General features: G+C 39.2%; 1 protein-coding gene across 1 annotated transcript in view; it reads left to right on the forward strand.

Moving 5' to 3' along the window:
• Window positions 1-8,914: 8,914 nt before the first annotated feature.
• Window positions 8,915-23,755, forward strand: part of LOC104157014 (GREB1-like protein) — a gene marked incomplete at its 3' end in the record, with an annotated part of 29,997 nt that continues 15,156 nt past the window's right edge. Inside the window, exons 1-3 of the mRNA XM_009705736.1 lie at window positions 8,915-8,990; window positions 18,587-18,746; window positions 18,986-19,183. Coding sequence (XP_009704038.1) covers window positions 18,590-18,746; window positions 18,986-19,183 — 355 coding nt within the window. The remainder of the gene's footprint in view (window positions 8,991-18,586; window positions 18,747-18,985; window positions 19,184-23,755) is intronic.

A 23,755-nucleotide genomic window follows, 5' to 3' on the forward strand; every position in this document is an offset into this window, starting at 1 on the left:
TCCAGAGCAGAATGGTTTGAAACCAGTGGAAAACCACACATGCACAGTATCTAGTCTATACAATTGGTACAGATGTCCTCAGGGGATGTCCGTATTGTATAATTAGATGTCTGCATTATGTCTTTCCCCTTTCAGATGTAGCAGAAGGTGTTTGCAGAACTTTTTATGGCAAGCCTTCTGTTGAGCCTTGATAGCAGGATTTCCATGTCGATGCATACCATATATTTGTATCTGGACACAGCCGTAGATTGTCCTTTTACGCTGTTCCTCTTGGACTCTGCTGAGCTGTTTTTCTGGGTATGTTTTTTTCTGCAGTTTTCGCTGAGAAGAATCAGTTAGCTGTGGAAGCATATGCTTGTGAAATCCCGTCCCTACTGAAGCTAACAGGTTTAGTTCCTATATGTGTGTGAAAACCAGGTAAGAAATGTTGTGTTTTAAGGAAGGCCTGTTTCCTCATCGTGTGTCAGGTTTCTGTATTTCGCACTAGCAACAGGAGATGCAGAGAGCACAGCTCACAAGCTGAAATGTTCTCTGTGTGCCACAGCGTTCCTCAAAAATTTCTTCTAGCTCATGGATATTTCATAGCAGGGCAATTTACTGTATAGTGAAGAAAGAAAAAGACCTGTTTTGGCTTTAAGTATAAAGAAATCTTTATTGTATAAGACAAAATCATGGCAAATTTTCCAATTTTAGCCTGGAAAGTTTTGAATTATCTTTCTCTAGTGTCTACATATTCTTACAGACTTCTGTGTCTCAATTTTGCAGTTTGGTCCTCGTGATTAAAGTACACCTAGACTTGTTTCAGGATAAAACTCCTTTGTTAAGCTTCTGGTAAGGAATATAATATGACTCTTTCCTTTCCTGTGTTGAGAGAGAGTGAGACAGACATGCATGGGAGGAGATGAGGACTGGGGAGAGAAGGCAACCCTCTCGTGTAATTACATGAGAATATTTGTGGTATGTGTGTTCTCTGCAGGAGACTTTTAAATACAGATAAAACTAATGAATCTTCTGTTTGTCAAGCCTAGCAGTACATGTTAAGTCTTCTAACTGAAATCTGTACAACAGATTTAAAAATCATTATTACGCCTTTAAAATGTCACAAAGATTCAAAAGCAAAGAGGCCAGTGGGCCTCTTTAAATTATATTGCATTCAGGGATGCGTTATTTCAGGAGCTTGTCCACAACGCCGCATTGTCACAGCTTCGTTGCTTCAAATGTCACTTGAAGTAGGAGCAGTTTTTATAACTACACAGTAAACCCAAGATGGCTTAATGGAAATGATTTCTTCATGTGTCAAAATGACCCCTTTGTTTCTCATTTTACTCTTTTGTTGCCTGCAGCTAATCTGCTTTTTGGGTTATCAGATCCAAGCATCTTACAATGCTGACTCTAGCAGCGGCATTCAGCTGGAATGCTGCCTTTTGTTTACTGGTTTCACCAGGCCTCCAGTGCTTTCTTTGGTCATCTGGTGGCTCCACTAATGTGATTTGCACTCCCAGGCTCTGCAGGTAGTCATGGGCTTTTATAAGGGAATTAGTGGAAGGCCTGCCACCCTGGTTGCTAATGAATCCACAGGGTATTTCTTGTTTGTGTTTTGTTTTTCCAGCTTTTTTTTTTTTTTGTAGAAAACAGACCGCGGTCTGCTTGTGGGTTTATGGAATTTGCTCTGCTCGGACTTCAGTTCCTAAAGTTGCTTTACCTGTCTGTGGTGACATTTGTTTTGCTTTAATTAGAAGTACCAAATCCTGTTGATCAGAATGTGCATTTGGGCTATTCTCAGGACTTGTAAATAAATACAGAAAAAGATATGGCCACACAAATACTCAAAAATTCTTTATTACAATAAATAATATACAAAAATTGTTCCTGACACTACTGGATGTAGTAAGGACAGACAAACCCCCACCTTCCTGAAAATTCTATTAAGATAGCAAATGTTGGCATATGTAGGCAAGTTGAAATGTTTTGCTAATGACACTGCAGCTGGCATCATAAAATTTTGCAAGTACACCAGAAATAGATGCAAGTTTTGAAACACCCTCAGCGCAGTCTTATGATTTTGAACCAGTGAAGGACATAGTTGAGTAAATATTCTATTACAGTTTTGCAAAAGCGCACAGATCTATAGATATACTGGAGGGTTGTTTTTTTTAATATTAAAAGAGTATACTCAAAAGAGAATATATGCTCAAAACATCTTGTACTCTTTTTGTAAAGTAGAGGAGAGTTTCAGACTCTGAGGAGTTGAGTAGAATGTCAGATGCTGAGTAAGATGCCATTCCTTCTTATATCCACAACCTCTTACTTAAGTATCCTTGTGGATTTGAGTGGGGATTAATAGAGTGATTAGGGTTTTTTTCAGATTAGCCTTGCAGTTTTGTTAGGGCCGGTACTTGGCTTGCACAAAAACAAGCACAATGTCAATGTTTTTAAAGCTTCCCACTAGTCTAATTAAGACTCAACCTACAGTGGCAGGATCTGAATATTATTATCTTTTCATAAAGTATTTTTCATCCATTTCTGTTGTTTTACAATAGAGGATACCAAATCTATGATAAAAGCAAAACCTGAAAAGGACTTTGGAAATAAATGGGCCCTTTCCGTGCAAAAATTGATAATATTGAGTCTATTCTTATTGTTATTTACCTTGAGAGCAAGTCTGTCTGTTTATCCAAGTCTGAAGAATTGAGAGTGATAAGAGTTGTGTCACTGGTATGTGGTGTATAGGGTTGGGTCTTAAGAGTAGAAGAAGGCTTTAGAAAAACTGAAGTACATAGGCATGTTTCAGTGCCCTCACTTTGTGCCATTCTGTGTTACTGATGCTGTAGGACTTACCTGTGATGTTTGGAGGAGGTGTATGTTTCATTTATATATGTGTGTGTTTATATTTTTAACACGATAACTGAATATCAGAGCATTAATTTCTGTTCAAAGAATGTCAGTAAAGTTGTTGAGTTGGTGTTTCTACTTCAGGAAAAATCACGTAGAAATTCAGGTGCACGGTTTTTAGTAGTGGGCGTATAAAGCGTAGTCTTGCTTTGTATATCGATTGAGTTTTACTGGGTTGAGAGCAGCACTGAAAGTCCTTGTGACCCAGAAGTTTGTGACCCATGAAATCTTCATTTTCCTTCTGTTGGTAATCTATCTTGGAAGTACAGAGAACTGAAAAATGCATCCTGTGTGACCTAACACATTGATTATCTACAAATGGAAAATTATTTTGGGCTTACTGCTAAAAATGTGTTTGATACTAGTAAATATAAGGAATAGGCTTAAGTTACATTCTTAAACACATGTTCCCTTAGCACAAATTCACTGAGGCAACAGCTGATACTTACAGGTATGAATAAGACCTGCTCTATTTTTGTTTAAAATGCTGATTTCAGATGCTTGGCCATTTTGCTGATTCAGCTTCATCAGCTTGGATGCCAGTTAGCAGAAATCAAAATTTTGCTTTATAAATGGTACTTGCTTCTGATCAAAGGAGGGAAATGATGGTGAGGACCTGGGCAGAGTTATTTCTAAAAATGGTAAATATCCGAGGTTCCTGAAAACGAGCCTGTGACACGCACGCACACCAGCAGGCAGATTTTACAGCTCTGTCCAGAGCACAGAAGGAAGATAAATCATGGCCATCCCCCTCTCATTTTTGAAATGGTTCAACCCTGGGGTTTAGCTGAAGGACTTAAAGAGTTTTTGAAGTGCAAATAGACTGGTGAAGGGTAAACCTTTTCAGAGTTTCATTTAGATGGATTTTTTTTTTTTTTTTCTATGTGGATTTCTGGCACCAGCTGAGATCTGGAAGGCCACAGGATTTTTTTGTTTTTGATCAATCAAGCAAGCAGAACTTGCCATGGGGGTGTACATTCTCTGCATACATATTGATCCTATTGTGTTTAAAAGTAGTTAATTTAATCGGGGCTTTTTGAAACCTTCCCTGGTAAGACTTGCATTAATGGAGCTGTCATTTCAAGGTCATGTTTCAGTGTCAATAACTTAATGGTAATGACAGAAGTTACCTGTGAGTTTAATATCAATATTACAGTTATTCCATGTTAAAATTGCATTGAATGAGAACTGATTTTACATAAATGTGTGTAAAAGTGTTCAATTTCAATTGAAAAATGTTGCTTTCATTACATAAGAGATTTTCAAAGGAGTCTGGTGTTACTAAACAGATTAACACCAACAGTTGTGTTACTATCCACCACTGTTTGGATCAGTACCCTTGGGCTGCCCTGTTGCATGGGGAGTTCGACTCCAAGAACCTATTTTACACCTTGTCTCTTCTAGCAAAATGGTTGTAACATCAGAGTTTTTATTCAGGGCTCTTTCTAGTAGTTTTGACCTTTTACCTCACACTTTGTCTTCTTTAAAAGCAGCAGCATGCAGAAGATGGATTGCATATTAACTATAAACACTTCTCTCTACTGTGATAAATATTTAGAGAGAGAACTTGTAAGGATTGCCTGTATGATAAGATGCCCGTTTGAGTGCCGAGTATAGATCTGAAAAGGCAGGATATGGTTTACTACTTTTTGAACCATATCTGATGCCAAGATCTTCAAGTATTTCAGATGAAAGCATTATCTATTTTCAAGATTTTTCCTGTGAGGATGTTAACTGCAGACTTTGTTATTTGCTGCTTTGATTTGATGGGGTTGGAAGGAGCTTCAGAAAGATATCCCGGACATGGTGACACTCAAGGTACAATAGAGTCACTGGCAAAAATTGGGTTCAGATACTGTGGCAGAATGTGCCTGTAAACCTCCCAAACTTGGTTTTCTTATTGCTTTTCTTCTTGGTAGTTGCGGCATGCCTTGAACCCTGCCACTTGCTGAGGACCGGGGTTCCAGAGTGATGTGATCTGAACAGACTGGGATGTGAGGTGGAAAGCAGAGCCTTGCATACAGCTCTTTCAGTCACGTACCAATAATTGCCTTCTCTAGAGTTTCCTACATGTAAGTGTTTTCCCCAATTGAACGGGGTTTTATCAAAGATTTCAGTGCCAGATCACTTGGTGGCTCAGAATGGGAGAGGAATTCTAAAGGTGATGTGGGATCAAGAGTTGGGATCCTCTTTAGGAACGACCAAACTTGACTGGTTGTTAGTTAAATTTCCATATATTGGATGTCCAAAATGGTACTGCATGGCATACTATGGGAAAATCGCCTACATTTAAAAATGGTGTATTTATACCTTCTGTATTTACAGTCTGGTGGTTTAATGTTGACCATGCTATGAGACCACAGTAGAAAAATTCTGGATCAGGATAGGGACCTAAAATTGCAACTCATCACAAATTGTTGACTATGGCTAAATACAATTAATAAATAAGGCTAAAGAAGTGCATATTGTGATTTTCCCCTGACTTTACACTGAGCAGAAGACATTTGGTTAATAGGCCCCCTACCTTGGTCTTCGTTTTACAGCTCTAGCTTTTATGTCCATTAAACTCACATGCTGTCAGTCTCATGTACTGTAATGATGGTTGTTTCCTGTAGCGTTTGAAAACTGAACGTGAGATGCTGTTTAAAGCTTTGCTGAGCGAGAAGGGAATTCTTTGCATCTCACTGCGGAGAAGGGATTCCCAGCATTTGTGGCATCGCTTTTGCGAGTATGTCACTGGGAGATGCTAATATGACCGTTCCTTTGTTAAGTAAGAGATTTCTAGCACCACACAGGACTCCCCTCTCTTCAACGAGTCCGTTCCACTGACTGGATAGAGAATTTGGGGTGTATTTCAAGTCACCAGTTTTTGCTTCTGTCTTACTAGGCAAAGAGTGCAGATCTTCCTTTAGAAACAGACATCATTCTGTAGAAGGCTGTGTGGATGTTGGCTGGAAAATTTGTCATTCTAATTCAAAATTTTTTTCTAAATGGTTTGTGCTCAAATATCAAAACACTGGGGGACTGTTACTTGCAAATTACAGATTTATCAAGCAACTGCAACATTAAAATAACCTTATTCCAGTTACAGTATGTATTCGTCAAAGGCGCAGCCTTGCATGACAATTCTGAATTCCTGTAGAATTCAACTGAGCAACTGCTGCTCTGTAGGATGTGTAGATTTTACCACGGTAATGATTGTGTTTTGGTGAGGGACTTGTGTGAGATGCTGCTGCAACTGTTCCCAAGTGCCTTCTTCCTCCATTCAAGTCTGTAGGGATCCTGAGGCAGTTTTTGTGCAAAATTTCTCCACTCTCTCTGTGCTTCTTGATTTTTATCACAGGTAAATTCTACAAATTCTTCCATGAGGTTATTAGGTAAAAAAAAAAAAAAAAGAAAAAGACACTAACTACAGCTACAACAAAGAATACTTATTTTGGTCTTTAATTGTGTCAGATTCCTTTTCTCCACAATTGTGGTTGTTTTTTTTTTCTTGTGGGTTTTTTTTTTTTTTTTTTGTCTTGAAGAGACGTTTATGGTGCTGTGTCCGTCAGGATAACTGTGTCTTAGGGTTGAAGTTGTATTTCTCCCTGAGTTCCTAGAGGTGATGTTATCTTTTGTTCACTCAGCAGTATGGTCATTCCTGAGAGCATCTGTCACTTTAGGCATTGTAAGATGGATGAGTCTCAAGTGAACTGCTGGTTGAAGCAAATGGTGAAAATAAGAAAGGACAAGGGGGTTGGGGGTTTTCAGAGGGGACAGACAACAAGGAAGCACTGTTAGAAATCAAAAGTAAGCCAGGCGGCAGTGGAAGAAAGAGCCAAGATGGATCACATGTTAGCAGATCCACAGGTCTTGGAAACAAAGATTGGTGGCTGATGAATTCTGAAGAGATCTTCCGCATCTTGACAAAAATGCTGCTGATTTGTTTCCTACTTCATTTGCAAATAAGGGAGGATCAGAAGGAGATGATCTGAGCTTCAGATGAAGAGACTGGGTTTCTATTCCATTGTATTGTAAGGTTAGGACAAATGGATGCTGCCAATAATCGGAAAAAGGGTCAGTGATATTTTGTGTGTCTTAAAATATTGTGCAAGAATCTGTCAGTACTGAGCGGGCACATAACAGTATAAAACCAAACCAGCCTATCATTGGCAGTTTAGCTTTTGGAAAAAACAGTAAACTTAAAATTCGTAGCCGTTTGTATTTCGGAAAGTACTTAATGTTTTTAAAGGAAGGAAGATTCACTACAGTATCTCTGATTTAGCTGGACTAATTGAGTTAGACATTTTGACAGAAAGAAAGTGATGTAAAAACCCGAAACATAAACCCCAAGAAAACTCCCCCCAAGCCACTGACAGGCAAATCCATACCCCCCACCAAGCTGAGCAAAGGTCTGTGTTTGCAAAAGCAGCCGGCTAAGGACAAAAGGCACTTACAGCCCAGTGTGTGTCAAGGTTTGGGAAGGGTCCAGGAGGATCTTGGCTTGAAAAATTATTTTGTCACACTATTGGCATTGGTCCATAAGGGGAAGCACTGGTTGAAAGGCGAAGAAATTAAGATGATTAGAAGCTTTAAAGCTTCACAAATGGTAGAGTATCTCTCTTCTCAATGGATGTAAATAATAGATGAAAGACCGAGAGTGACAACAAAGGATCAGGGCTTTTAAGAGAATGTGTGCAGCCTGAATAGAGGTCTGTGGCCTAGGGCCAAAGGTCTTAGCTTTGAGTGTAATTAGAAGAAAATACAAAAATGTCATTACTAGCAGGTGAAATGTTCAGCACGTGTCTGAAAAATAGCAATTTCAGAGCCAGGAGCTGTTGGAATTGGATTACTGACATTCTGCAATCATTGGAGTCTGTACAGAGCCCTACAGTTTGGTGGGGAGCTGTGTGTGTTCACCTCGTTGGCCATCTGCAATGGATTCGCTCTTAGCATGGTGGGGATGCACAGCGTAGGGTAGCATCGCCGGTCCCTGGCAATAGAGTTGTTTAATGTCTTTCCTCAGAACACAGTAATGCTGCCTAAAACCTTTCCTGAGTGAGAGGTGAGGGTTATAGCTGCTCCCGTAATTAGGCTGATTTTTAAAAATGGGACAAGGAAGCTTAAAGCTATATTGCTTTTAATTTTAAAACCTGGGTTTTGAATTCTAGGTGTACAGCTGGAAGAGTCACGTCCATTCTGGTTTTGACAGCAGGCCCAAGGCTGTGGTCCCAGCTTTAAGCCTAAAATCTCATTTGTGAGCAACAGGGGAAATTCCTTTAAATCTTTTGGCAAAATATAGTCCATTTCTATTGAGAAACCAAACCAGCTTGTGTGCCTAAGAAAGTCTTGTCGAAGTCCAGTCAATGATAACTTAATTTAAAGCTTTCCTGATGTTAATACTATTCTGTATAGCCCTAGGTATTTTAGGACTTTCTCTTCTGCCTGCTGCTTGCTACACCATTGTTGCCATTCTTGGTGGTATTTTGGGTGTATTCTCTTTTATAAACTGCAATTTCTATTAGAAATGTTTTCACTTAAATACCTTTATGGGATGTCAGATAGGAGAGCAACCAGCTAATTCTGATTTCTTGATCTCCCAGTTTAGCGTAGATAACCACTCACCCATTCAGTTTGTTTCTTTTTAAACCAATAGTAAAATAATTGCTTCTACGTTATAATCTATTTTTTATGTTTCTGTGACAGTTAATTTTCTCATAGTGATGTGCTAAGTTCCTAATATTTCATATAGCAACTTGAGTGCCAAAAATATGCAGACTCTGTGACAAACTTGTACTTTACCTCTGGTAAAATTCAGAGAAGCAGCCATGCAGCTTCAACCACGTATTCCTATTAAAAAAAAAAAAAAGATGCTTTAAGTGGTCAGCCCTCCTTCCCTCACCCCAGCTTTTGCCCTAGACCAGGTTTAGATAGGCAGGCTTTGTTGGCTTGTTATAAACTATATGCTGGCACAAGTCATTCAAATTTTTTCTCTCCCTTCTTATTTTTCAGGTGTTCAGAAGTTTTAAACAACTACGCAGCAAGGCTTCACAAACTCTTAGCTGCATCCTTTAATCATGACTGCATTTCAAATAGGTTAAAAGGAATCTGAGAAGGTACCGTACTTGCCTTGCTTTATTGACAATACATTGTATGTTTGTGTTCAGCATCTGTGCTTTCATTTTCATTGACTGCTTTTTAGGAACAGTGTAGACTGTAAATAATGATTTTATTTTTGCTTCAAGCATGTACAAGGTCTAAGTTCTTAAAAAGTTTTGAAATCCAGTTCATATAATTGGACATCCTTCACCAAAGAGGGTTGATTTGTGCTTCTATTTTTTTTCTTACATATCCACAATGAGGTCAACATTATTTAATGACAGTTTTCTTGAAGCAGTAACAGTTTTCTTCTGCTGTTTTACTTAGAAGCACTACAAATACCTAAGCAAGTAGCTAAATATATGTTTTCTGCACTTGGAGGGTGGATGTTTGTTTGTTTGTTTGTCCTCTCAAAGGGCTTAAAACAAATGGTAAGAAGAATGCAGATCTTTGTAATGACTGGGAAAGATTTGTGCTTCCAACTGAGATTCTCACACATCTTTTTTTCTGACTTCTTAAAGGGAGGAGGCCTGTCTCAGTATACAATATTGGGCTCGCATAGTTTCTTGTTGCATTTAAATAGCCAGTGTACCCAGAAGGCTGAAGATCTATTCCTGCTTTATGACCTGTTGTATCCCTGGGGCAAGGGCAGCGCTGAGCAGAGCAAGGGGGTCATGGCCACAGCCCAGGTTCTGAGCGGCGCTTGCAGGTTCCCAAAACCTGCCTGCAGGAACATTTTGCTTGGCAACATCTGGAACATGGTCGAAGTCTGGAAGAGGTGGGGGGAACCTCTAGGATTTTGCTTGGCCAGGTGCTAGGAGGAAGCAACATTAGCCTTTTTGATGGGGGGGGCGAGGCAGATTCTGTGGCCCTGAAGTTAGGCTAAACAATTGCGGAGGTCAGAGGACAGCTGAGTGCGGTCAATGAGACACCCTGGGGTGTATTTTGTTACTTAGTAAAAGGAGCAGCATCCTAAAACCCTAAAGGATTCTCTTGAAAATCTGTGTTGTGAAAAGGTTTTATGAGTCTGATGGCAAAAAGTGCTGATTTAGCTAAGGAATGCTTGCTTTTGTCTAAATGAAAGGCTAATCCTTACCAAATGTTGGCAGCTATTATAGTGCAGTCAGTGCAGGTCTGAAAGGACAGTTAGAGTAGAGGTGTACTTTGGGATCCCAAATGTTTATCATTTTAATGGTTCTGTAACTGAAAAGATTTCTGAACTTTCACTTTTGAGCCTAAAATTTATACCATGAGCAAAATACTTGAAAAAAGTAAAAACCTTCGCATATAAATGGAAAGACTTTGTTCCTTAGGGAGCTGCGCCTGCCTGGTTATTCTATATCCTCTGACAAATTCACTTTAGATTATCAGGATACTGCCTAGTTTAAACTATAACTTCTTTTAATCTGCTAACACTTGCTAATTGGTTGAAAAATCTGTGGATTTTTTTCTGCTCTTGAGCAATTCTTGCTGTTCTTGTTTCAATGCTCACAAAAAAAAAAAAAAAAGAATAGCTTCTGAGTAATTAATTCCTATAATTCGTTTAGCATTATCTTTCTTTAAAGTGACAGCTTATTAACACTTAACATTTGTCATAGAAACAGATAAGAAATCAATGTCAGAGCCAAGACTTTGTAAATAACCCGAAAGGAAATGTAATAATGGCTGTCCTCACCAGAGAGGTGGTGGGGGAAGGACCGGGCATGTGGCAGAAAAGGTTCAGTCCTCCTTGTTTTCCTTTGGAAGGGGGGGTTGCTGCCAGGCACAACCCAGGGCCTCCGACTCTTTGGCCCTACTGTCTTACACCAACACTCAGTGTTGTATTAGGAAGAAAAAGGTACTCGGGAGCCAGCGGTCCTGGCATTTTTATAGTGACAAACCTGGTGTTTCATCATGATCTTTAAAAGAACACTATAAGAAGAGTGAAAAAGAATAAATTGCATCATTTTCAAGGGGAGAGGGAAGGGCAAAGAAGTTGACAAGTAGTTTTGTAGGTGGTTTGTTTTGGTTTTGTGTTTTGGTTTTTTTTGAAAGAAATGTGCTTGCAAAATATAGCTTTCCAAAGAGCTGAATTTTAAACTCTTTGGAAGTACTCTATACAGATGCTTAGCACTGATTTATGTCAAGGTTAAGGCACCTTTAAACAAATAAAGTTGGGAATGGATAAACCTACTAAAATACAAATCGCCTATTAAACACAGAAGATGTTTGTATAGCATTCAGGTTGCTACAAAACTGACACATGTCTTGAAATTCTCCTGATAACCCCTTCTAAACTCATCAGGAAATGATAGCATGTGTGTTTGAGGGGTACACAAGGGAGCGGTCAGATAGGATAGGGATGGAAGGTCAGGCCTTAACTTTGACTTTCTAGGCTTCAGCTTCATGCTTTTGCAATAAGGCAATAACAAATGAAGAAAGGATTAAGGTGACTTATTTATCAGCGAGACTGGACTGGCTTTTGCTGTAGGAATTCAATGAGATGTCTGTTTGAGCCTATTTTCAGCTTTATCCCTTTAAACAAGGAATATCACATTTTACATATCTATATTACATCTATATTAAATTAAAGGCTATGTAACATAAACTGTATAATTAAACTTCTTAGAGAAATACATATTAGAGCTATAATGCTTAATTTTGTTTGTAACACTAGAATTTACTTAAGGTATGTAAAATGGAAGTGTATGGATTATTCAGTTTTTTTTTCTTATCTACTGGAGAAAATTGTTCTCTATATATAAAGTCTTTACTTAGCAGGTGGTTTGTTGTTTTGGTTTTTTTTTTCCCCCAAGTGGATTTTAGCCCACAGTGAGAATTTTATGCATAGGATTTTTATTCTACTGTGGCAGCAGTCACAGAAAAATGTTGTGGACACTAGTTTCTTAAGTGTCAATATTTACTGGAAGTTTTATGTGCATGCCTTCAAGAATGCATAGAACCTGTGAATTTTCTGTGTTACTGACTCACTAAACCATAATAGCAGCTTTGGGAATCAAGATCACCTCTGCTAGCATGTTTATGTTGTGGGTAAATTAAGTCCAGCCTGTAAACATCATTAAGACTTTTTGGGAGAAAAACAAGTAGAGATGCACATCTAATGTCTCCAACAAATAATGTATTTTAGTATCATTTTTTCTTCTTCCCATACATAAATACCTCATATACAATTTATCACAGTGGTGGTGAATTGCATCACAGAACAAATGCAGACATTAGAAATAGAAAATTTTTTTCTTCTTCTATTAAGTGTTAAGCGGATGTACTTTTTTGAATTTTTGCATTTCTGTTTTAAGTAAAGATAAAAGTTTTTCTTTGCCAGACCTAAAGGGCATTATAAAAATACCATGTGTGGGTATTTATCCCACAAATACCTATTGGGATTCCTAAGGTAGCTTGAACTGTGCCTGAAGACTGTGGGGATAGTCTTGGGGTGGGAGGGATGGAGCCATAAGGGCATTGCAGCCTCCATGTTAGCACCACTTGTGATTTGCTTTCTGCTTCATGTTGTGGGGGAACAGCTGCCCTGTTCCACCCTCCTGCATGTAGCTCTGTTGTGTATCCATTTGTCTGTCTCTGTCCAAGGAATTCTCCAACTCCCAGGTAATCTGATGCAATACTCCAAGGATTAACTGAGCAATATGAGGAAGAACCTGGTCAGGAAAAAACAAGCGTTCTTAATCTTTCCCATTCCTCAGACACAGTAGTGGCAACATCAAACTGAAAGACTAGATTCTAAATGGTATTGGATGCTATCAATATTTTCTTCAAAATAAAATGAAAAGTAAAAGGAAACTCCACTGTAAACAGTCAAAATAAACTAGTAATTCATTTCCCCTGAAAGGCTTTGTGAATGAATTGCTTATCTATCACTTGCTGCATAAGATTGTAAACTCTTTTACAGTTGAGTTTGAATATCCCTAACTAAGACAAAAGCAGAGTGAGAATCTCAGGATCTTGAAAAGACTGTGGGGGTAAAAATAGATCTTAGAAATGTTATGAGGAAAGGGGTCTGTGAATGAGACTACTCCACCTTGCACTCTTGTATTGACTCACACATAAGTCTTTCCCCACTGAATGCTGCAGTCAACGCTGGGTATGTGCTTTTGACTTCGAAGCCCACACTTTTAATTAGTGTATATATTTGTTATTGTCATTATTAACTGTCATCCTTTCTGCTGTACGCATGTTCATGATACATCCTAATGATGCTCTAATGGGGAAAAAATACTACTCCCAGAACATCAATAAGAATGACGTAAATAATAGAAAATGCTAGCTGTACCTGAAACAACCAGTTCCCAAACAATTCTGCAGCATAAATAGATGCCTGGTCTCTCTTTGCCTAAGATAACCCTTTGAGATACAGAAGCTGTGCTGGGCCTGGCAGTGCCTTTGTGAAGGAACTTGCTTTCTTTTCCTTTGAAGAGAAACTTTCCTGTGGGGTTAGGCCAGATCAGAAGCCAGATTATGTGTTTTGGAGAACACAATTACATCATTAGGTTAAACACAAAGTAAGGACTTGATAGAGCTGACTTAATGGAGGGTGTTTGCATCAGATTCATCATTCGCTATCAGGTAATTGTGAAATTGCTTTAAGCCATAACAACAACACTCACCCCCTCCCTCATCCTCCAGTTCAGTTCCTCTCCTTTAAAGTCTCTGGGGTCATGACCCACCTGGAGGCCAAATATGTGGTATCTGGTGTACTGAATGATCTGATTATATTTTTACTAGCAGAGCCTTCAACTCAATGTGCAGTTCTAACTCCTGAGAGCTATTGGGTAACAATCCACTTTCAGAGGTTACCTTTTTTTTTTTTTTGGTATGTGAAGGGCCATAGTCACCTATTTTTCGAACTAAAACTAGGCAGTGTTTACTGTACTTACAAACTACAAGTCTGCTGGACCTGGGCTCTGGTGGTTCTTGAACATCCAGTGTCATGTTGCTGCACAGATCTTTTGAAACCTAGATGACTGCATGGGACGAGATTATTTGTTTGAATTGACAAGACTTTCTTGTAAGTTCAGCTTCTGGGGGTGAAAGAATGATCAGAATTTCCCTGGGTCCTTCACTGCACAGTTAAGTGATGCGGTGCTAAAATCAATCATCTTTGAAATTTTGCTTTTATTACTTCCATTTCTGTCTGCTTTGATGGAAGCTCCTGGTAATTGTAGTTTTGCTTTCTGTAATGAATGCCCATATTTAATTTTCTTATTAAAAACCTATAGCATTAATACTTTTTAACTCATGGTCACGTTAGTGGAATTTCATGATTGCCTTGTTCATGTGTTTTTGTAAGGACTCCGATTGAGATGTGAGGGCTGCCTTCCAGCTCTGTTGTAAGGCAGCTCTCAAACTCCAGCGAATCTCACAGTTAATCCTCCAGTCAAGAAGACTTGAAGTAGACTTAGGAAATCTGCTTTGAAGAAGCATAGCAGCAGTGGAGATGTGCGGGGTAGTAATCATGATGCCTTAGGCTCTGGATCTTTGTGGAGAAGTACCCTGAGAGTGGTAAGAGCCTGAAGGTGCAAGTGATCTGAATGTCAGGAAATTCTCCTCTTATTTAATGTTTTGCTGCAGATTTCGCTTTGAAATGACTCAATTTTAATTGTGTCTTCTGGTCTCTCTATAGTAAGTTTTAAGGACATGAAATAAAACTTGTCTGAGTAGAGTGGCAAGGTTGATAAAGTAAAGGGGAGAAACCTGGGGGGTGGCTGTTGTCACGCTGAACCTTCTTGGCACAGTGTGGGGGCAGAGAATGTATAGCAGCAAATCTTACTATATATATAATAATATACTCTGCATAATGCACATATTAACATCCTGCAGAGTCGAATCCAAAACAGAGCTCAAACAGAGCTAAGAGAAGTAGGCAACTTATAAATTTTACTGGTGTCCAGTGGTACAGGTAAAAGGAAAGGTGAGGGTTGGAATACTGTATTACAGGTGTGCAGATTGCTTGTTGCTGGGAATCTAACTAGCTCTGTGCTCAGCTAGCTACAATTAGAGCACATGTAGATATGGAAAGAATTATTTACCCCCGATTCAAACCTCCTGCCCATTAGAAACCTCTTAGTGCACACAAGGAGGCTCTCGCCTAGTTTGGTGTAGTCTGGCTGGATATAGGACAGTGGCTGTGGGGGTAAGCATGATGTATCGGCGTTGACAGGAGAAGAACTGGTGTGTGAGGTCAGGGAGGAGCGCCTCAGTCGAGTCCAGCTCCGTTTTCTGTCAGACACTGTGTCAGTCTCAGCTGCGCTCTACCTGGGACCGTCTTTCCCACATCCCCCCGAGCTCACGGATGCTTCATCAAATGTGCAGAATTTTAGGGAAAACTTAATTTCACTCTAGAAAGCGACAGGGATTTTTGTGTGTGTGTTTGTCTTATTTTTACCAAATGGTGTCATATAGAAATGTAGGATAGACCTACGATTTGGATAACTTTTTTTAACAATGAGCATTGATTTAGTTACAGTAAATCATTGGTTTTGGTCACATTTAAATGCAGATATGGCAGGTACATGTCTTAGTAACAGAAATGGGTGTTTTGCTCTTTATTTTTTTTTTCCCCCTCTTCCCTTCAAATTCCACCAGTTTATTTTTCCTCCAGACTCTTTGCAGCCTCCTGACCCCCCCTCAGCACACCTGAGCACGTTTCGAGCACGTCCTGCTGCCTTCCCTGCTGCTGCTGTGCTGCGCTCCCTGAGAGCTGCCTCCCGTTTAGGAGGAGGAAAACGAAGCGTTTCCTAATTGCACCAGGCGTTTAGGAGGAGACTCGAAAGCAGAAACACCAAGGCATGAATACCTTGAATTGGTGCTGCTGGCTTTTGGGAGGGCTGGATCAGGATGGCACAACCCAAACTGGCCAGCAGCTCGCTGTCGGAGGGTCTCGCCAGCTCCTCTCCAGGAGAGAGGGAAAGCCTCCTGCTCCTCCAGCCCCTGCTCCCCCCCCCAGCTCCCTTGAACTCCAAATGAGGCCCAGCTGCCCTAATGGCCTCGGGCAGTGTTAGGAAATCAGCTGCCCAGTGCTGGCTCCCTGGATCTGGGCTCCAGGGCTCCCAGCTTCCCCTGCCTCAGCCCAGCAGGACCCTCGGCCACTCTGCCCTCGGATACCTCCGCCTGCCCCATCTTGCACAAGCTCATCCCCAACAAGCCTTCCTCCGGCTCCGCTTCCATCCTGCAGAGACCAATGCTCACACACGTTGTGGTTCCGCAGCTTTCCTTTACTTGACATTTCCAATTGCAATCTTGTTTTCTCTTGGCAAGCTAGAAATGTCCTCCGGTAATATTACCTGACTTTCTCAGGTAAATCTATGGCAATTGCCACTGGCAAGTCTCTTTGTATAGATGCCAGAGAGGCAAATTAAATAGCCTTGGCTTGCCAGCATTTTTGCTCTGTGCATACTGTATTTTATGAAGTTTCCCATCAAAATGAAAATAGTTGGCATAGATTGTACACAACGTATAGATTGTAGAAAACGTGGAGTATGAACAGACTTCAAGCAGATGATGTGTTGTGGGAATTGCAAATTTTCTGATTCTTAAAGGTTAATTCATTTTTATTATGGTATTTTAACTGAAGTCTTTTCACTTGAATACATTCCTGAAATCCTACCTTATGCACATCATACCTGACATAAAGTTCCATAGCACAGAAATGAAATTTCATGGTATGCAATTTAATGATATAATAGTTTGTGGTGATTTCACTGACATTTATGGAAATACCGTTACTGATTTCAGTAAAACCAGGACTTCAGTCACTTAGCTGTTTTTCATCAATTCTTTGTTCAAAGGCACCTGGCAGCATTTAGTGTACTGCAACCTTAATCCTGCTTCAGCGTAACTTTTTCCCTAACTCACTTTGTAATTGTTGTGTGTTTGTACACGCTCCCTGCCATTTCCAAATTTAATGAAAACTTACAGAATGAAAAAGAGAATCTATTTGTCTTAAGTATTTTGTTGCTGAAATACCTGAATGTGTCATGTTAAGAAACTGTGTTTATATTGTATCTGGTTGGGGTAGGGAAATGCTGTTGCCACAAAATTTATTAAGAGCCAGGCTAAGTCAGAAATGTGGAATTATTTTCTCAAAGTTGTATAAAGTCTCTGACTAAACAGGGAACTGAGCCTCTCTCCCAGACTGGAAATGAGTAATTAGATAAGCTTCATGTCTATGTATTCCGGTAGTATAGCAACATTTAGCTCTTAGATATTTGTTTATACCAGCAGATCTCAAATGCTGCTGTAAGTGGCTGTCATCATTATTGCCCTTTTACAGGTGGCCCTGAGGACCTTGAGCAACCCAGTGATAAAGCAGGAGTAGAATTGTAGGTTTTCTAAATGCCAACTTATCTTCCTGGCCAAGGTCTTTTCCTGGTCGTAGGGCTAGGTGACATCTAGTGAAGGGAAATATAAAGATAACATTATAAGGTTTTGTACTTTTCTATCTACTGATTTAACTGGGGAAAAGTTATCTTTGTTGAAATAAAATTCTCCGAAAGTGCAGTCTCTTATTCAGAATATTGGAAAATGTTAGACTACGGTTTCTTTGGAGGAAATGTCATACAGTATAATGATCCAACAAAGTGGAAAAATTCATGTTTCAGTGAATCTGCCTTAGCTTGTTGTAAAACCTTCCATGGTCATCCTACTACTAAATGTTTTCATTTGAGAGTATGTATCTTAATGCTGGGGGCACAAATATAACAGTCTATGGGCTGTATAATGTCACCCAAGCAGAAGTAATGATCTACTGGTCTGTTTGTACTTGAATATTTCATAAAGTTCATAAATTCATCACTGATATAGACATAAATATTAATTGTCAAAGCAGATATTTAAATTATTATTATCACTATACTAGTATAAAGCATAATTCAAAATAAAAACATTTCACAGCATTTGCTGTGTATGGTTTGGATGTTATTTATTTCTATCTTTTTTTACTTACATCTTTTGTGGTAAGAGTATGATTAGATCATTTGAATTATATGGGTCAGACTACATGTAAATCCTAGTGTTACATTGAAGACAAGAGGTGAAGACCCTGAAAAGACAGATAACTGACCTTCTGCGTAATTTCAGTTAATATTAACAAGAGCAAAAATTCAAGTTATTGGATGTCTCTGTGTATTGTTTCTCTGGAAATGATGGCATACTGACAAGTAAAATCATGTAAAACCAGCATTAGACAACTAGTGATGAAGCCAGACTCGATGTGTTTAATTTCCTGTGTTACACAACCTTCTGTAGCCTACCTTGAAAATCCTACAGAAGACAATAATAATGATTTTTATCTACCCTCCATTAAATTATACACCAGGCAGGCTCGTGAGGCTGTTGAGAGGCTGTGTATACAGAAGACACAAAGCAGTATGTTGGAAATGTGCTAAAAACTGCTGCTGAAACAAGAGGATACAGTCTACCAGACTGAGAGAGAAATGTGAACATGTAGTACTAGTTAGAAGTGTTATTTTCGTAGCATAGTTTCTTACTACCTTTATATCATGGTCATGATGGACGTTAATAAGACCTTACTCTTCATTTGTAAATGGTGTGTGTATGCACTTTCCCATCCCCTTAACAGATATTTTCTTTGTGTTTTTAGATCATGGGGAATTCATATGCAGGGCAACTAAAATCTGCCCGTTTTGAAGAAGCTCTTCATAACTCTATAGAAGCCTCTCTGAGATGTAGCAGCGTTGTCCCACGGCCGATCTTCTCACAGCTGTACCTTGATCCTGACCAGCCTCCTTTCTTGCCGGAAGGTAACCATGAAAGTATGGCACATTTCAATTGTTGTTTTTCTTTGTAAGAAAAGGATGGGATGCGTTTCATTTGAAAAAAAAACAAAACAAAACAAAAACTGTACAGCTGTTCATTCTGTGACACAAAATCTGAATCTTAGACCTCATTAAGGAGAAAGAATGGCATGCTGGTTATTTTAAAAGGAGATAGATGCAAGTACTGTTGAAAAGTTTTTATTTTATTTTTTTATTCTTCTCAGATGTGAAGCCAAAGGTAGAAGAGTTGGATAAAGAGTTAGTACATCGATATTCACAAAATGGAAACCTGGACTTTGCTAGCAACCAAACTGTTAATGAAATGGAAGATGAAGAGGAGGATGAAGACATGTCAGATTCAAGTAGTCCACCAATCCCGTATTCACAAAAACCTGCCCCGGAAGGGTCTTGCACTACTGATGGTTGGTGTCCATTTTTTTTACCGTGTGATCTTTACAACTGAATCTCTGTATAATGCACTCTCTACACTTAGAAACTGTAGGAAACTAGGAAGTCTGGAAATACAGTTTATAGTCAAAGCCTTAAATCTGAGAAAAGACGGATTAAGAGGACTTGTTTCAGGACATAAAATGTATTATTTGAAAGCAGTCTCTAAGGCTGGCTGTGGCACTTTGTTAGTTTCTGAAAGCCCCTCATTTTCTCTGATTATCATTGATTTATTGTCCTCAGCGAAGTTACATAAGTCGGCATCAGTACAGCTGGTTCTCAGTCTATCCCTAAACTATTCTCAGAAGCATTGGCAAAGTTAGATTTGGTTGCTTCCATGGGCAGAAGGAAGAGCTTGGAGAGAGAAAATGGAGAAGAGCCTTGGTGTTCCTTCTGCTGCCAAGGAGACAAGGGGGATGGTAGTGGAAGCTTGTCTGTTTTGCCTTCACGACCTGCCTGCTGGCTGTCCCTTGCTTACCCTGAGCTGTCTTGATTGGTGTTCAAGATGAGTAAAATTGTTGACGGTACTATTTTTGTTTGGTTTTAAAGGTGTTAAAGAAATGATCAGATCATTATGCATATACCTATTTGGACCAAGTAAACTTGATGTAGTTGGTTCATCTTATCCCATAATTGTTCTACTCTGAAGATATAACTTTCTTAAAGAAGGAAGATCTATTCATATTTGTTAGATGTCCTCCTCTTAAAAACATCCCCTTGCCCCCCTGAAACACTTGAAAACAACCCTTCCCACCAGGTCCAAAAGCCCTTCTTGATATTTTATTCAACAAGTTTCTGAATTATGGGCTTCCTTGTGCCGAGTTCATAAAAAAATTGTAATTTGTGGAGTGGTTTTGTATCTTACTGTAGTGTATGATTATATGCAGTGACAGAAGTAAACACTAATCGCTGGTAATTCTTTGACATTTTGGGGGAGTAGTTAGTGGCAAATGCTGACATTTTTGCCTTTACCTCTTTCAAGTGCAGCTTACATGAGCATGTTTACCCTCCCTAACAATGTACTGCCAGTTCCCTGTAACACGAATAGAAAGGCTGGGTACTATGGGAAGCTGGGGAATATTGTTGCGAGAATTTGTTATTCACACAGAAGTGTGTTTGTTATCCTTTGGAGGCTTGTAAATTGGTAGGAGGAGAGAAGGAGAAAGTATAAAACAATGTATTCCTAGGAAAATATCCTCAACTGAGGACAAGTATCAATAAAGGCTGCCACATCTCCTGTGGAGAGCAGGAGGAGTTCTGATCACTTCTGTTAAAGAAAAGTGAACTAAACTGGGCAGGACGCAGAGGAGAACCAACAGGACGGTAAGAGGAAGGAGCTCTATCTGGTGAGGCTCCTTGCCTAACAGGACAAAAGCTGGGATGGCCTATGCTTACAGCTTCTAAATATATAAAAATTAAAACACTAAGGAGGGAGAAGAGCCGGTCATGCCAACAGGGCCCTCCAGAAGTGTAATGGATGCATAAAATGGTTGTGAATGTGTTCAGGTTAAAAATTTAGTGTTCTTTAACTATTGGTGTCACAGTTCTGGACCATCCTGCCAGCAACAGGAGTAGGACTAAAAACCTTATCTGGCTCCAAGGCCACTGTGCATTTGGTTGTGAAAGAACTTTTTATATGACATCAAGAGATCTTTCTCAGTCTCACTCACGCATTCTGGTGATTCCTTGTTGCACTTGCACGTCCAGACAAAAATGTTAGTTGTGAGCTTCCAGATAAATGCCTATGTCTTTGTTTGAGAGGAGACCTTCCATCCACATGCAAACTGTTCCATGTTTGCCAGTGCCTTTGTCACCTCTGCTCAGGATTGCTTCATAAGGCTGCCCTTCCCAACCGGACACTGCAAGGAGGTACTCAGCTCTCAAGCGTTCACTGCAATGCAGACCTCTGTGCTGTGGCTGCATATTGCTTGTCACAAGGTTATGCCCAGTTATGCTGTAGTTACGTTATATATTTAACTATATGCTCATGTATATATAAAATATTGTGCCTTTTAGTATGCCCTGGAAAAAGATGACCTTCCAGGGGCAGTTCTGTGTTTTGATTTTCAGCTATAAGTCTTTTATGATTAAAGCACCCTAGAAGAAAGTTTCCTATGTTACCTCTGCCGAATTGTGGGATTGTTCGTTACTCTTTGTCAAGTTTACCATTCTGAATTTACAAAATCTGTTTCACTCTTCAGTGTTGTTCTCAAGGAGCGGATTTAAGAGAACAGTGCTTTTGTACCAGGAAAAGGAAAGGAAAATACATTTTTGAAAATACTGCTAATGATCTGTTAGGACAGTTTTATGTAAGTGTTTAAAACACCTGGGTTTCCAAACATTCACACTGTACACTGTATCTCAGCAAGATATTAATGTGGTAGCTCATCTTTCACCTCATGAATATGCCCTTCCAGAGACGTAAGACAGGATCGCTGCCATTGTTTACATCCCTTATCTTAGTTATTTAATTACAAAGATAAGCAACATTAGGAATATGTTAAAAACAACTGATAGACTGATAGATTGAAGTCACTATGTTTGGATGCTTTAAACTAAGCATGTATTTAATTGCTTATCCAAGAGCAAAATATTAGTACTAGAACGTGCAGTTCATAACTCCGCTTGCCAGAAAACCTCTCTCCCACCTTTTAGCTCCAATGGGGTGAAACCTTTTTCCCTTTTAATGTATTTGTGCTGTTTGCTTTTCCTGAATTCAGAATGTATGTCATAACCATCATGTTATTACTTTCTGTGGTGACATGTTCTTTTGTTCAGATGGATGACTTGTCAGTCACATCGGTGCAGAAAGTAGATCTTAATGCCTTTATTTGTCGGTTAAAAAAATAAGTGCCTCACAAGTGACAGTTTGTTGGAGGTTCCTTCTCAGCTGGCCATAATGTTAGATCCTTAAGTCTCCTGTTAGCCCATTGGAAAGAGGAACTGCATTTGCTATTGATCCTTACTGTTAGTCATAGAAGAGATTCAGTTATTTTCAGGGGCTTTTTTGTTTTCTGCTCAAGACAAACTTTTGTAACTAACTTACACCTGCCATAAAAGGAAGGTTTCAAGAAAAATAATTCTTTGTTTTCATACAGGTACCTCAAATATGCAACAAAATAATACATGAAGCTGTTCTGAGCCACTTGTTTGCTGTAGCTGTAAAAGAGGCTATTTCTAATTTGTGGAATAGCACTTTATGCAAGTTGTGGGAAACACAATAGTAGCACCTTTCTTTTGTTAGTAAATCCTCAATTTACCTGATGCTTAAAGAAGGGCCAAGGTAGTTTCAGAAGCAATTAGGTAAACAGGTACTTAACACCTGATCCGTTACTGTGAAGTTACAATAGCAAGTGACAGTGACCGGTCATTCATATGTAATTCTTGGAAGCTAATTCCTTATGCAAATACCTCATTTATTGTAGTACAACAAGGGGCTGGTACCCCACATTGAAACTACTTCTTGTTACTGGTGGGGAAAGGGAAAATATATACAAATTTCATTTTAAAGAGGATTCCAGCACTTCTAGGTGTTGACAGTTGTAAGGATACATTTTCATTTTCAGGAAGATGGGACTGGATTAATTTAAATGAAGTGATGTTGGAGAATGCGAATGTGCTTCTCAGAAGCAAAAACTAATGAATTTTCTTTCAAAGAAATGCAGATAATGTCTGTAAAAGCTATTCATTATTCTTTTTTGTGGCTGCTCTTGGTATTTGCAAATCTCTAATCAGAATATAAATGCCTGTTCTTTATTTAAAACTAAGCTGAGATCCTGTGGGAAGATGATTTTTTTTTTTACTGGAACAGCTCAGCTATGTGCTTTTCCTTTTATAATTACATGGTGATGAACAATTTCATAAAGAGAAGCTGGTTTGTTTTACTGGCTCATGGGTTTTCTCTTCTTCATACTTAGATGTCCGTAAAAGGTACACAGGTAAACGTGACATTAAAGTGCCATTCTTTCTTCTTAAGTCGTATGTGTTAGTGCTGCTTGACGTAGAAATTTAGGTGCAAGCTGAATTACAAATGAATAGCTATGAAACGTAAATGTATTTTGCATATGCTAAATCTTAAACACGGGCAGCGCAAGTTATACTTGTACAGAGACATCATGTCTTGTATTTCCTAATGTGGAAATGGTTATCTCTAACAGATAATTAGATATCAATGCAAAATCATGCAAAACAGAAAAGAAAATAAGGTTGCTTGCTAGCTAGAAAAAGACACTGTGGCAGAGAAAGGGGTTAATCCCTCCTTCCTCTTCCCGCAGTCAGTTACTTGCTTCCAAATCAATGTTTCTTGGGTGGAATTTTCTCATTCAGTTTAAAAAGCAGCAGGAACTTAAAACTAGAAGAGTGATTTGCATCCCCAAAAACCAAGGGAAAGAAAGATAATGAAGGGCTCTTGAGTATACCATCTCCATGTCTCAAGGAAAATTTGAGACTTTTACTGCACAGAAGCAGACGTGCATTCTCTCCATATCTCCTGGTGGGAGCGAGCCCCAGCTGTACCTGGCCAAGCCCCACAGCCCTCCAAGGCTCTC

Source organism: Cariama cristata, unplaced genomic scaffold, assembly GCF_000690535.1.
Source record: "Cariama cristata isolate BGI_N322 unplaced genomic scaffold, ASM69053v1 scaffold19278, whole genome shotgun sequence".
Lineage (NCBI taxonomy): Eukaryota > Metazoa > Chordata > Aves > Cariamiformes > Cariamidae > Cariama > Cariama cristata.